The sequence below is a fragment of the Haplochromis burtoni genome, unplaced genomic scaffold (genome assembly GCF_018398535.1).
Source record: "Haplochromis burtoni strain Fernald_Lab_line unplaced genomic scaffold, NCSU_Asbu1 Contig_91, whole genome shotgun sequence".
Taxonomy (NCBI): Eukaryota; Metazoa; Chordata; class Actinopteri; order Cichliformes; family Cichlidae; genus Haplochromis; species Haplochromis burtoni.
The window spans coordinates 1460735-1475454 of NW_024582452.1; the positions used below are offsets into that span (position 1 = coordinate 1460735).

Genomic DNA, 14720 nt, shown 5'->3' on the forward strand with positions numbered 1-14720 from the left:
CACTCATCTGAGGCACAGTTCATTCAAATTCAAATTAAAAGTGCCCGAGACCCTTTCTTTCTTTCAGCCGAAATGAAAAGTTTAATTTGCACCCAACACAGTGATTTATGAATTATTTTTGTAGTCGCTAAGAGAACTTGTTCTGTTTTGTTGTTGCTGCTGTGTTCCTGTTTATACGCAGCGCTCTGGATCTGGCTTCATTTACTTTGTGGTAAGTAGTAAGTCCACATGGAGGGAATCTTGAGTACATTTATAACTCATGTGTGAATCTACAGTAGTGTTTGAAAAACATAAAAACCTTCACTGTAACAAATAAAACACACTGTGGACAACAGATTTTCATAAGTCTGATAGAAATGTGAGTTCTTATCTTGACAAATAGGATGCTTATCTCTCAACTTTCCCACCGGTTCAGACTGCCAGCTGTGCCCCTTCATCAGACTTCAGGACTGAGAAAAGCAACTGAGCCAACTCAGAGAGGCATCGCACACTTTGGGCTCTATAAACTTGTCAGATTGGCAATAGCACCCCATTACTCATCAAGATTCTTCTCCCTTCTGGTCGGGCATCAGCTGCTTTGTTGGCAGCCGGCTCTCTGACTGTTAACGAGAAGCCACGACAATCGCCTCCCAGGCCAGAGACAAACCGTCTGAGAGTGTGAGGATCCAGGACAGCCTTAATTCAACACTAAACCAGAGGTAACAGTATCAAACAAACTATCTGACAGGAGCTGAGCTCAGACTGCATCGGCTAAGTTGAAAGGTGGAGTCACCAGAACAGATGGAAAAGTTGAAACACTGAGTTAAGCCAAGCACTAAATAATGCAAATACCTATGATGCAAATATGATACTTTAGAGTACAGGGAAAAGGTAAAAAAAAAAAAGTCTTCAAAGACTTAAAAACTGAAAATAAACGGCTAAACAGGCGAGAGAATTAAATATGAACCAAAGACAGTAATGAAAATGAAGTAAGTGAGGCACTCACCATGTAGTGAAGGTCGTCGAATCCATTCAGGAGTAGTTTGCTCTCGTACTGCGGCAGACCCACATGCTCCAGCCAGTCTCCCACGGGCTGGTCCAGCAGTCGGCCTGCAGCACCTGCTGACAGGGGAAAGCGCTTCAGGAGTGAGAAACCTTTCAGCCGGTAGCAGCGGCACTCCGAGGACGAGACGTGGCATTGCCACATCATTCTCGGCCAGCAGAGCCGAGCGCACCAGCAGCAGGAACGTGAGGGAGACAGTGTCCTCTGTGAACAAGGCGTCAGCTCCCGCAGGACAGCGGGGGCTGAACAACAGTCACTGGAAATAGATTAAACTACCCCCGAGTCGGGGGTGAAGGTAAGATAAAAGGGATAAATCCACAAAAAAATGGATAATATCTAAAAAATAAAGAATATATTTTTGCTATGATAGTGAGCCAGGAGAATGCTGAAATACATTTCTGTTTAGCACACAGCGCGGTGCCTCACCTAACTCACAAATATGACTGAATATTTCATATCTGATTATGAAAAAAGTCAGTGTCCCATTTCAGGAGGTACCTTTTTCTGCCCAAAAAGGGGAAAAAAAAAAAAAAAAAAAAAATATTAGGGCTGTTTTAATTACACTTTAACTTTACAATAACACTCAGAGGTTGGAGCGTATAACTTTAGTTTAAGTTCTTCAAGGGTAGTAGATTTGTTGCAGCCAAGTGTAAGTGATCCAGACTTGTAGCCAAGACAGGTATTTGGTAAATAATTGGATCCCAGATTCACATATCCCACCTGTTTAACACATAATCCCCCACGGACAATCCAAACAGGAATCTACCTGTGATGTGCCACTGTCCACATCGGAAGCAGCAGGACAAGCAAAAAACGCAGAGGGACTAAAGGAAACCTGTGACATGACTGCAATGAACTGAGATTGATAACAGAGCAACACTATACTGACAGCTGTCAGCAGTCTAACCTATACAAAGACAGATTGGTGCCTCTCCTCCAGTGAACATGTTACTGGAATTCTTTAACTCTCTTTCAAAGCAAATACACACTCCACACTAGAAACCAATCACTGCACAGGTAGTTACCTCCCAATATATTAACTACCCCTCGAACACAGAGGCTAACAGAGTCAATCGTTTTCTACCTTGTGAAATCTAGCAGCTCAGAAAAGTAAACAGCGTTAAATTCGAAAACATAACATTTCTTTATAAAACACAGATTTGAAAGTTTCCCTTTCTGCTTGTCGGCTGTCTTAACATTTAAACCTGCTGCATAAACAGTCACGTTCCAGATGAGGGTCCCATGTCAAAAGTTCCATTCAGACATTTCATAAGCTTGAAAATTTGTCAAGGAGAAAAGAAAAAGAAAAAAAAAATCCAGTCAAGAATCCGATCAGCTCCTTCAAAACGCACTTTCAGTGATAGCTCACTCCCAGGATTAACTCCTCTGCAGACAAGAGAGCGCTAAGATTATCTGAGAGATGCGGTCCGGCAACAGACGAGGTCTAAAAGAAACATTTTTTAGCTGCTCCTAGCTAAAGAGCAGATAACCTAGTCCTGCAGAAGTTACATCCTCCTATTGTCCTGACTGATCACAATTCTGCTGCCTGCAATTCCTCTCTCCTCCCTTCCTCTCTCTCTCTCTACCCCCCCTTCAATGCATACACTTCCCCACTCCCTCTCTCTCTCCCTCTGTAACACTGCAGGTGGCTGCTCTTTATCAGGGCTAGCTACCATTTCAGCTACAACCCCCCTCCCACCCACCCCTAATTTGCTCTCAAGTTCCTGCAGCATCTGCACCTCAGTCCATTCTCTTTACACATTCTCTTTGTAAAGGTAAATCAGTGAAGATACAGACTGGAGGCACAGAGCCAATCAACTCGGCACGTCACCGCCGAGCACCGGACCAAATGAAGGAGTAGAGGGAGGGAAAAAAGTGATGCGGTTTATCACATCAAACAGAGAGCCTCCTCTTGACCGAGTCCCCCGATGGTCTGCTCCACTGAGCTGGAGCTGTGAGCGTGGTAGCTACAAGGTTAAGGCTCACACACGCATGGAAGTAGAATCAGACTCATGGAAACTTCACACCAAGTGCCTGTGATGGGATGCTAACTACTTTACTGCAGCAGTGTCAGCTTTCTACAAAGTCTGCTTCCTCCAAAGCACAATGAGCTCACCCCCTGACATACGTACAGAAGTGGTTAATATTTAAACAGCTCAATCCAGCGCAGGGCACAGCAAACCACAGGGCTAGAATAAGACGATGGAGTTTGGCGAAGGAAAAGAGGATGTGCTGCTTTGTTTAAATATATTAAAAAGATTGCTCAGGCACGGCGGTGACTGACAGTGGATGTTGAAGAATGTCAACAGGGAGAGCTGAAGGGAAAGATTTGATTGCTCGGGTTGCTGCTACAATCCTTGGACGCCATCCATCAAACCTTAATGACAGGCTTTGAAAAGCAGAATAACAGCAGAGCAGGTTACAGTCCTTACACTGCTTGTAATACAGGTTCTCTCTCAGGCACTTTGGTTTTAAAAATAAAGATCCTGGCACGTTATGATGCAGATTTAGTACTTGGCTCATGTCAGACACCACAGCTTGAATTACTGCCTCAGAAAAACAGAGACACAAAACAAACCAAGGGGTCAAATCTCAGTGGAGGATGACACACGCCTTTTAAAAGAAACGTTTTAGACTCTTTTCTTTGTCATTTGTTCCATAAAAAAACAAACCTGTAATTTCTAAAATAGTATTTTTGTACCCAAACCTCCATTTGTAACTAAAATGGCCTGTATTTGTAGAGCGTCCCTAAGGACCCCAAAGCGTTTTACCCATCCAGTCATCCACCCATTCACGCACACATTCACACACTGGTGATGGCAAGCTACATTGTAGCCACAGCCACCCTGGGGCGCACTGACAAAGGCGAGGCTGCCGGACACTGGAGCCACCGGGCCCTCTGACCACCACCAGTAGGCAACGGGTGAAGTGTCTTGCCCAAGGACACAACGACCGAGACTGTCCAAGCCAGGGCTCGAACCGGCAACCTTCCAATTACAAGGCGAACTCCCAACTCTTGAGCCACGATCGCCCGCTAATCTGTATTTAGAGCTCTCCTCTCTACTATCACTGCCATGCACTTGTTTAATATATTTTTAAGGTTCAGGCTGAGGAATTAATAAATACAACTATAGTATAAATCAAATTCCAAGCATTCCAAGCCCACTATTTGGCAATAAAGGCAGCCGTTGCATTAACATCCACACCCACAAAAAGATAAATAATGAATTAATACAAGGTGCTTTTGCTCACATTTATTAAACAGATGAGTAGCTAATGGAAAACTACCCATTTCTTCCCGTTTTCCTTCAGGTTTCCTTGATAATTTATTTGTGAATTTGACACTTAAGTCATTTTAATATGCATGAAAAAGCAACAATATTAGTATTCATACTCTACCTGGTGTAGCGTATTGCTGATCTCTGGAAAAATCAATGCCTGCACCAATCATAGTCATCATCTTCTCGATCTGAAGACAGGAACAGAGGGGGGAGAAAACAAAATGTAAGGGCTTGGAAGAGTGATCAGAGTTTGGCCACCACCTTTCACCAGCAAAAATACAGAGAAAAGCCCCTAAAGCAATAATACACTGTCCCTGTGAGAGCAAATGATGAGTATGTCAGCAAGAAGAAAATTAGGTTGCAGTGATTTTGCAAAGACATGTTAAAGGACAGCTTGAGGACCGAGACGGTTGAGTGCCTTTATATCCTATTTATGGTCACATTAAAACAATCATTGCTATTGTCCCACATTAAATGAGTAACCAGGGCTTGACTGCAGGTAGGGGACAACAGGCACAAAAATGCTGCTTTATACTGGCATGCCGGTCTTACCGTCCGACTCTAATAAGGTCAAAAACAAAAGGGTAATTGTAATAAACAAGCTAAAAGAGAACGTGCGCAAGTCTGGAAAAATAATACAGAACAAAGTCTGGTAGTTTAAGCTTCCCATGTACTTATAAAGCTCTCAGCGAAGAGAGTTTTGGAGCAGGTTTAACTGTGTCTTGATGCTTAAACCAATGCTTGTAACAAATGTTTCAAGACGACTGAAGCTTCGTAGACAAAACAAAAAGGGTTCGAAACCCAGCAAGACTGAGAGTGAGAAGCTACAGCTGAAGCGATGCCCAGAAACCTGACGTTTCTTGCAGTAATTTCATGCATCATGACATAATGCATGTGAACATCACCAGCAGTTTGTTTCCAATCACAGTAAGTCACGCACATACACACATCACATGCACATGCCGCTCATGGACTTGTAAAAACACAATACTGTCATTTCATAGAAATGTATTCATAAGCGAAGCAGCAGTGGGACATGAAACTGCAATATTACATCTGCCACAGCACAGAATCGTGGTTCCCTTTAAAGTGGCCCACAGCTGAATATGCATGGACACTGGAAGTGAATTCAATGCAAACGGAGAGACTGACTGTGCTGCTGTCACACCTGTCAGGTACTCTGACTACTTTGAGTATGAGGCCATGTTGTATAAACTAGAGTGAACAGATAAAACTACAGCTGGAGAAGTTTTATCCGAATTTGAATGTCCTCGCTCCTTAAAAAGCCCCCAGACATATTTGATGACCCCATTAGCATAATTATATATGAGATAATAAAGCGACACTGGAAAACCAAAGTAGCAGTTTTTTTCATCATTGATCAGCAGGTGGATGTTCAGTAGTGAAATAGTGCATAATTAGAAGATTAATGTCAGAAGGGCAGAGAAAGATATTAACGTTGAACAATGATGCATCTATTTTAGTATGCTGCTGCCAGACTGGTAACCCAGTCACAAACTGAAGCTTCTGGACTTAGAAAAAGAAATGAATAATCTGAGTTAATGTTATTCCAAAAGGGTTCCTAAAGCCTCAAAGGATCCCATCTACCTCTACAAAGAATGCCCCAGTAGAGGACAGAGCCAAAACCCAAAAGGACCAGAAGATTGACATCTTACGCTGTCGGAGGAATTAGATCTTCTTTGTTTTGGGGAGTCAGAAGTCGCCGGTGTCTGCTGAGAGAGAATTCATCGTTTTGTTTCGCCTTCTTCCCATTCAAAGTGTGTATCCACACTGTGCCAACTATCCTCTGGCAGTGTTATTATAATCATCCTGTTTCACACAAAAAACACTCTTGACAGGAGATTTTAAAAATTCTAAATTGAAAGAAACACCGTTCCAGATGGAAAAGCGTACATGTTTAGTGCATAACAAATGTATCTGTTATGACTGGATCTATGAATAATCAGTGTAGTCATAGGAAGTGAAGAAATATAAACACAAAAGCTCAGGATCACACACTCAGCCTCAGTGTAAAGTACAATTCCTTCCTCATGTCCACATTCTCAACATTCATGTTCACCATCAGTCCTCAATACGGCAGAGGGAAAATGCCAAAGTTTTGGCGAGAAGAGGTGTGAGACAAAGGACGGTTAGAGAATGGCATTATTTTTGATATCCATCTGCCCAGTGTGAAGTCACCATACTCTTGATTAGAGTCCTGCATATTGGGCAGATGGTAGATTAGTCACACGAGCTCAACAAATAACTGCCGTCCACATGTTCATTCTATGTCGTTAAACAGGAAAGCTGACGGTGGAGTGGGAACACAACTTCTAGCTGAGCAAAGAGCAAACATGAGTGATCAAAAGTAGTTGCCTCCTCTTCACACGAGAGTCTCTGGATGCATGTCACACATACTGAAAGGATGTGAGACATTGTGTGCTCAGACTTTTCTACAGTGATGGTTCAGTTAGTATGAAGCATTTTAGGAAAGAAGGATGATGCTGGGGAGAGATGTGCCCCCCCCCCAAAAAAAATAAGAATAGCTCTAACATGAACAGCATGTAGTTGCTGTTGCTTCTTGGATTCCTTAGATTTTCTTCTAGTGGTGAAATAAAAGAGAAAAAACACAAACCAACTACATCTTCATTAGAGTTTCTGTTCACCTAGGGATGGCTGCTTATTTTCCTTAAGTTATGATATCAAACTGATCTTGACAGGTTTATGTTGCTCTCATAATAAACTAAATTATTAGGCCTCGGCAGGACAAAAGCAATTAGAAAGCCCCTGATGAGCGCTGGCCTCGACTGGGGGTCTAATCTGTAAAATCACACACATGCATAAGCAGTAGCAGCACCTGAGTTAATGAAGACAAGGCAGTGCTCTTTGCCTCATTAAAGTGGCCAAGGTCTGTACTCGAGGGAGGATAATGCTCCCATCAATCGCATCTTTGACACACAGTTCAGCTGCCCAAGTTTTTTACTCCACCATTCAGGAGATAAGACAGGCCATTGTACTTTTAAACACTGAAGGAGAATTTAAAATATACTCACTACTGTGGATAAACAAAATAAACTGGATGCATTTAAAATGTCACTTAAGATAAAGCACAGACGTTTTTTTCCCTATTTAAAGAAATGTACACACATGAACGTACACACAAATCACAACAAAAAAAGCACATCGATGTTCAGTCCTGCTGTATTGGCCTCACTTATCCAGCATAATGGAAAAGGGAATGTTAGCTGGTCCAATGAGAGTTCAAGGCAGCTATCCAGAAAGGTAGGTGTGTTGGAGCTGGGTAAATATATCCTTATCAGAGGATGCCAGCCAGTGATTTCCTCAAAGTAAATCACATTCACAGCAAGAAGAGGCTTCTGAATTTCATGGTCAGGAACTAGGATGCTCAGTGTCATGAGAATTAATAGAGGAGAGGAGAGATGGGTGTGTTTTTGTGCTGCAGGATTCAATCAATGCAGAGAACTGAAATGGAGAGGCATCCATTGTTAGAGAGCCTCACTGTGAGCACAGGGGTACAATGAGAGGGGTCAGAAGTCACCCAGGAGGTGGAGGTCAACAGCTGAAGAGCCAGCAGTGTTGCGAAATGGTCAGGGTGAGATTAAAGGCGCATGAAGCCATTTATCATGCTCCTCACAGTAGGCCTGCTGCCCTGAGGTGACTTAGCAGAATAACGGGTCCGCTGTCCTACCGGGATGTGAAAACACAAACTGTCTTTTCATTAACAGCCTTGAACAATGCCCAACTAAAGCCGAGAGAAAGGGTGGCGGCAGAGCTAAAGGACGCCTGGCAGTGTGTAGAGGGTGAAACAAAAGGCTGCAGCAGAGACCGTGTGCCCAGACCACCAGCCTCAAATTGGCAAGCTGGCACTAAAACAAGGGTTGGACGAAAACTACGGACTAGTGAAAAGCATCAAGGGGAACACAAACACAACCCTGTTTGTAGCAGGTGCCAAGACCTCAATGCCAAAGTGGGACAAAACACTGTCAGCAGTCCCATCAACATCCTCCTGAAATAGCCCAATGTCATGCTTATGTTTTTATGAACAACGTCCCCTCTGGGAAACCTTGACCACTCATTCCGCATTACACATAAATATTCCCAGTTAAACTTAAAACAGGAAGGGCATTCCTTTGCAAATAATTACTAGAGTTATACCAAGCAGTGGCTGCACGCGTCAGCCCCCCGTGGCTCTCCTGTGTCCTCCCCCTGGTGGGGATCAGAGAATAGATTTACCTCACTGGCTGCACTGGAGCTCTGACACACACCCACAGTTTGGTTTGATCTCAGCAAGTCAAACACATGAAACTGCTTAGCAAACAATGAGGACACAGAAAACCAACGCATAGCCAAACCCTTAATGATCCCATGAACATGGATTAAAAAGAAAAAGAGAGCAAAGAAAATGATGCGTGGCTTAAAAACATCAGAGAGGACAAGGTTTTTGAAGAAAGGGCAGGATAATCTGGGTGTGCGCCTCACTTTGTCTCCCTTTTATTTCTTTATCAATAAAGCAACCAGCTTCAATCAGTGAATACCAATCAGAAAGGCTTTAAAAGAAATATAATATCCACAGAAATGCTAAAAAGCATTCATTATTTTCTCATTCTGTTCAGTCATAGCATGTAGACAAGATTAATGAGCCTCTAGCAGAGCTGCTGCCTGTAAGGGAATCAATACTCACAAAAGCTGGTTTCATAGTGGCTATTGGATCTGTGAGGTGCGAATCGAAAACGAAGTTAAAAAGTGAAGTGTGGAAGTGGATAGCGGCCCTCTCCTGTCTCTGTCTAAAGCTCGCCGTCTCCTTATCTCTCCTTCCATCTGTGGAGCTCAGAGTGCTGGCTCACACAATGTGCCCCCCTGGATTGTCATCTTCAGTCTGATTGCAAGGACCAACACCAACCCACATTAGCATGCGCTTTACACACATGCACACACACTGAGAGCGCCTTAAAAGGAGAGATGCATAGGCCAAGACCTCATGCAAGTCAAATCTCCTTGTCTTGAAACCCGAGGCAGTGCATCCAAGGGTTTGTCTTGTTGAGAAAGAGGGGGGATGACTAGGAACGATACTGAAAGGAAGGGGAAGAGGGTGTGAGAACCAGAATATTTTACAAACCAGATTAAAAAGGAAGAAAAAAAAAAAAGATGTTTTTAGAAGAGGTGTGTCCATGCACTTGGGGGTGGGTTTGGTAATGTCCAGGGACCCCAAATGCTGTCACGCAGCTCTGTAGAGTGCTCCAGAGCAGCCAGTCGTGACCGGCAAGATGGCTGCCACAGCACATCAGAGAAAGCAAGAGTAAGCAAACACTGCAGATGGAGAGACAAGGGCTGAAGAGAATGCAGCGAGAGAGAGAAAGTGAAAAGAAAAGGGAGTTTTCAATTTTCAGGGGACACTCCCAACATCAGTAGGAAAGTGTAGGCAAGGATACGCCCAATGAAACTTTTACTGCATTTCCCACACACTCCTCTCATTTGCTATGCACTTTAAATCGCTGGTGTGAATATTTCTATTTCAAGCAGACGCAGGCTTATTCCCTGAAAGGAAAAAGAGAGAGAGAGAGAAAAAAAAATGAGCTCTTGCGCTTTGGTTTGAGCAGAGAACTCACCGCCATCTAAATCACTATTCATGTGAAAAGAAAAAAGCGTTCCGGGTTCATTAACTTTAAGTAAGGCTCAAAAATTGGAATTTTTCAAATGCTTTTAGAAGCTTACTAGCCAACCAAGGCCTCTAATAAACATCTAGTCACGATCAACCGAATAGAAAATTCCTATGCGATTCAGCATGCTTTCAAAAAGTACTAAAACATGGTGTTATTGTTATGGAAAACTGTGCAAGCAGGGTAGTGGTTAACTCTACAAAGCATCATTTGTTTTCATTTTTTTTTTGGGGCTTGTATTTTAAATTTTAACTTTCTACATTGAAGTACATGTGCTGACAAGGAACCTGTGCATGTGTGAGCTCCATCAGAGGCTGATATTAGCAATATTAGGGAGCACGAACACATTTTATTCTGTAGCACCACTGATAGCAAAAGAGAAAGAAAAAAAATATATCTATATTTTTAAGGTCCACCGTCTAGGTAGTAGAGCCCTAAAGCAATTTTATTACGTGTCTGGCTGTATGACTGGAGAGTAAATAAAATTTATTCCCAAGAGAAGAATGAAATTAACAGAGGGCAGCTCTCTGCCAGCAGCCAACTTAATGATTTTTTAAAAAGCTTCCAGACATTCAGATGAACTCAAAGCTGCCCAGTTCCCTTGGTAAAATACACTTACATGGCGCACACAGGAAATGGGGGCACTGCTTCAAGTTCATCTCCTTTTAGCAGACCAGAGCTATTTCTTCAGTTTGGAAACAATATCACCATCTATTCTCCTGCCAAAGAAATGCAGTTTGCTTTGGCTCCTCCTCTTAGGCCACGTTTAGTCTGTTTACTTCATCTTTCTCTAAGCACCGGGGAGAATACAACAGGACTCGGGAGCTCCAGGATTATTGTGAGCTGCTGAGGATATCTAGGAAGAGCAGAAAGCTCCAATAGCCAAGTAATGTCACAGCTGGCTTAATCCTGTCACTCTCTCACGGGCCACATCCCTCAGGTGCAGTCTGAGGTGGTGAGGTGTTCATTAAACTAGATAATTAGAATGAACAGTGCCCTGCCAGTGACCAGACTTTAAAGGGAAATAAAAGATCCAAGCACATACTTGATTGAGCTCATTACCCACTACGCCACATTCTGGAAAAGGAAGACAATGTGCAAAACCTCTGGATGTCTGACTTTTAAATAGTCATCATTACACTTTTGGCTATGGTACATTTCCATTAGTATTTGTCATAGTTTGTGACTGAATTACAAAAATACCACTAGATCCAAATGGTAATGCTACGTTACGACAGGTATAAATTGGTGGTGCATATATGTCGGCCAATCAGCAACCAGAAATTGCAAGAACTGGGCAGCCAGGCAGGTATGATACAATCAGAGACAATAATGCACAGTTTGCCCACCAGAGGGCATTGACATGTTGATTTTAAAACTAAAACAGTTAGTACATTTGATAAGGGACCCTTTTGGTGAATGTTTATGGAATTATCTTATGTAAAAACAAACAAAGAAACAAACCAGTCCCTATAGGCCCCTATATATTGCTAACCAGTCTTTTTTAAATAAATCATAATCCTTTTAAATTGAACTTTAGTGGTTAGTTACCATTTAACTGGTTTAAACTATTAAAAGTTAGTGATGCTGGGACTGGTGTGACCCAATTACAAGATATTATGTAGCGGATGTGGTTTCTGAGGTTTTGGAACCATACCAGTTTTAGAAAACACCCACATTTAGTGAGATTGACAAGCTGAGGCTGGCACAAAAATCAAACTCAGCTGCAATCAGCTGACCATAATGCTCACAGAAATCACCTGATGGCTCAGCTGAAGGCCTTGCATCTGATTAAGATACGTAAATAGCAGCCCTCTAATGTAGTCTATTAGTCGCTATACATTTGCAAGCCACTTTGCAACCCACCTCAACACCTTTTCTTCATGCCATGTCTGGCTGCGGCTGGTAAACATCTTGCTTGAATTTATGAAAGATTTTAACTGCCACATATATACACACACACACACACACTACCCAGACAAAACTCATATGAATTGTGTTTAATACACAAACCTGAATGCAATACTGAGTTAAAGTCACATAGTAATACACTAACAATACTTGATCAAATCAGTGCATTACCATAGTGTGGTGGTTAACACATTTGCCTAACACACAAAGGATCACCAGTTTAAGAGTAGCAGGAGGCACAAATCCTTGAGGATTGCGTCAATAATTTAAAGTCTGTGGATCCATCCACTGTGGTGACCCCTTGTGAATAAGAGAGCAGGTAAGTGTTCACTTAGTGTTCAGGATATTACAGAACAGTTCCTACTGGCTAAAGCTGAGAAAACATGGTCTAGTACACTTGAATCGAGGCGAGGCATTCACTCGGCTGCACACAGACGAATACCAAAGGTCAGTCATTTTCCACGAGTGTTTCCTTGGCAGCCTTTGACAAAACTATAAACTAAAGTAATGCCTGCAAATGCTGAAATAGCTCAAGAACAAACCCTCTTTGGAGTGCTCCCATACATAAAAGCTCAACAGCAAGGTTATCCCAGAATGAGTCATATTACCATAGTGGAAGGCAGCTGTGATCTTTCTCATGATAGAAAAGCCTGTTGAACTTGGTTAAAGCACATGTACAAGGCCTCGGGCCGCTATCCTTCCCAAAGCAGCTAAAGATGAAAGTGTTGACAGCAGTATTTCCATATAGAGCCAATATTGTGTCTGTTCCTTCCATAAATGCACATCAAAGATGTTTTGAACTACAGTATCCCCTCTGTGGGCTGGTGCCATATTTTTTATCATGATCTAATAGTGAGCAATAAACTGCAGCAACATCAACACAACATCTGGCACTTTATGGTAGCACAACACTGCCAAATAAGTATGTATGACTTTGTCAGACAACAGTCACATACCAGCATCTAATGTCGAGGACATAAATTGCACTGGTTGCAACAATGACGCATAATCCAGATTGCTTGTGTGCAGTCTCACACATGAACAGAAAAAAGAGAGATTCTTAAAAACTTCAGAATCGCAGCACACCAAGGTGTAATTACTGTATCGGTGGCATAAGTTGGCAGGGTCTAAAAACTGACCACCTGCATGCAAACCATGGCCCGCAGTAGCCAAGACATCGACCTCAAATCTGCAATTAGCTCACTGTGGTTGTTCTGAGAGGGTCATGTAAAGGAACACTAGGCAGCAACATGAGCTCCTCACTGTGGGAAGAGAAAGCATTAGTGCTATCCGAGCCTGCGATTTGCTCAGGATGGACAGGCATCACAAATAAAACCTACAAGTCACTTCTGGACTGTGTGTAGCAGTGCAGTTATCAGTAACAGGAATGGAGCAGAACACAAACAGAACAAGGGAAAATTACTGAGAGGCTAGTGGACAGCTTATGCAAAACTTAACTGAGAAGCTTACAGAGGATTTCTTTAATTCTGCCAACAATAAGATGATTGTTTTAGGATAATGGTAAAAGAGCCAATGAGGAAACCATGCCAGCTGTATCTTTTGTGGCTGTTTAATGACTGCAATACTAAAAACCAAGGTTTATAAAACTTATACCTTCTTGGTAACTTGTGTTTCTTAAAAGAGTAAAATCTAACAAACTCTGAAAAGGAAGGGTTCTATACTGTATTTGTTTAGCTGTGTGTTTTTTCTGTGTTCTGACGGGTTGTCAGTCTCTACAGAGATTCAGGTCGGAGTTTCACATCTTTACAACAGGAGGAGGCAAGAGCCGAAGAGACGGATCTACGGCTTCCACGTCTTCTCTGAATCTCAATTTCCAAATCTCTGTCTCTTGTCTTATTTTTTCAGTCTCTCAGTTGTTTTATCCCCATCTTCTTGTCTTCTCTAATCTCTTCCCGCTGTGTCTCTACTCAGCTCTTTATCTACATCCCAGACAAAACATTAAAGCGCTGCATGCACGGGGAATATATTTAGATGTGAATATGCTCTGTGATACTAACACATAGCGGGATTGAGACAAATTTGGGGGGAAAAAAAAAAAAGTTTTAAACACAGAATTCTGAAAATATTTTTATACACTGCAGTTTTTTAACAAAAGAAATGTACTAATGCAAATATGTGCAAAGATATATTCCATCATTTACTGTTTTGCCAAAAAGTTTATGTTCCAGACAAGTTTTGACCTAAATTGCATGATGAGACATCAGGCAGGCCTTGTTAAACAAAACAAGTCAACTTTTGTACTTGCTTAAAAACAGTGTCCAATAATGTCAATGTCAATACATTTTAGAACTATATTAACCTTATGCACACAATATTAATCTTTTCCATCCAATGGGATTCATGACAAATTTTTTATAAACAAAGATCTCCAGATTAGGTTTGTTTTTACACGTTACAATTGGGACAAGTGGAATTCTTCTAATAATGAATGAGTCTGTTACCTGTGCAGGTTATGGCAATAACGTCGCAACAGCCTAAACACTAACACCGAGGCTTCAAAATGCAGAGTCCAGAAACCGGTGACTGATGTCATGGTGGCTACATCCATCTTTAATATACAGTCTGTGGTTTCACCTGCTGTCACTCTGCTACCTTGCAGTTACATTAGTGTGAAAAAGGTCACCTTTATTCATATTAAACATCTGTGAAACATGTAATTATTATTTACTGGCCTGCATTATACAATATTTGGTTGTACATGCATAAACACTAAACGGTACAGACACTAAAGCCTGTCCCCCCCCCCCCCGTTTGTGTGTGTGTCTTAAATATTTCAAGCGGAAACAC

At 42.1% G+C, this 14720-nt stretch overlaps 1 protein-coding gene across 4 annotated transcripts in view; it reads right to left on the reverse strand.

The window, feature by feature from the left end:
• The window catches only part of LOC102308690 (ankyrin repeat and SAM domain-containing protein 1A), a 46963-nt gene that overhangs the window by 13920 nt on the left and 18323 nt on the right, over positions 1–14720 (reverse strand). Inside the window, exons 12-14 of one of the 4 annotated variants that reach the window (XM_014334830.2) lie at positions 6000–6056; positions 4442–4511; positions 986–1101 (exon numbers count right to left, since the gene is read on the reverse strand). In XM_014334830.2, coding sequence (XP_014190316.2) covers positions 986–1101; positions 4442–4511; positions 6000–6056 — 243 coding nt within the window. Of the gene's footprint in view, positions 1–985; positions 2653–4441; positions 4512–5999; positions 6057–9025; positions 14665–14720 lie in introns of those variants that run through there. The other 3 variants (XM_042222687.1, XM_042222688.1, XM_014334831.2) reach the window with 3 other exon arrangements.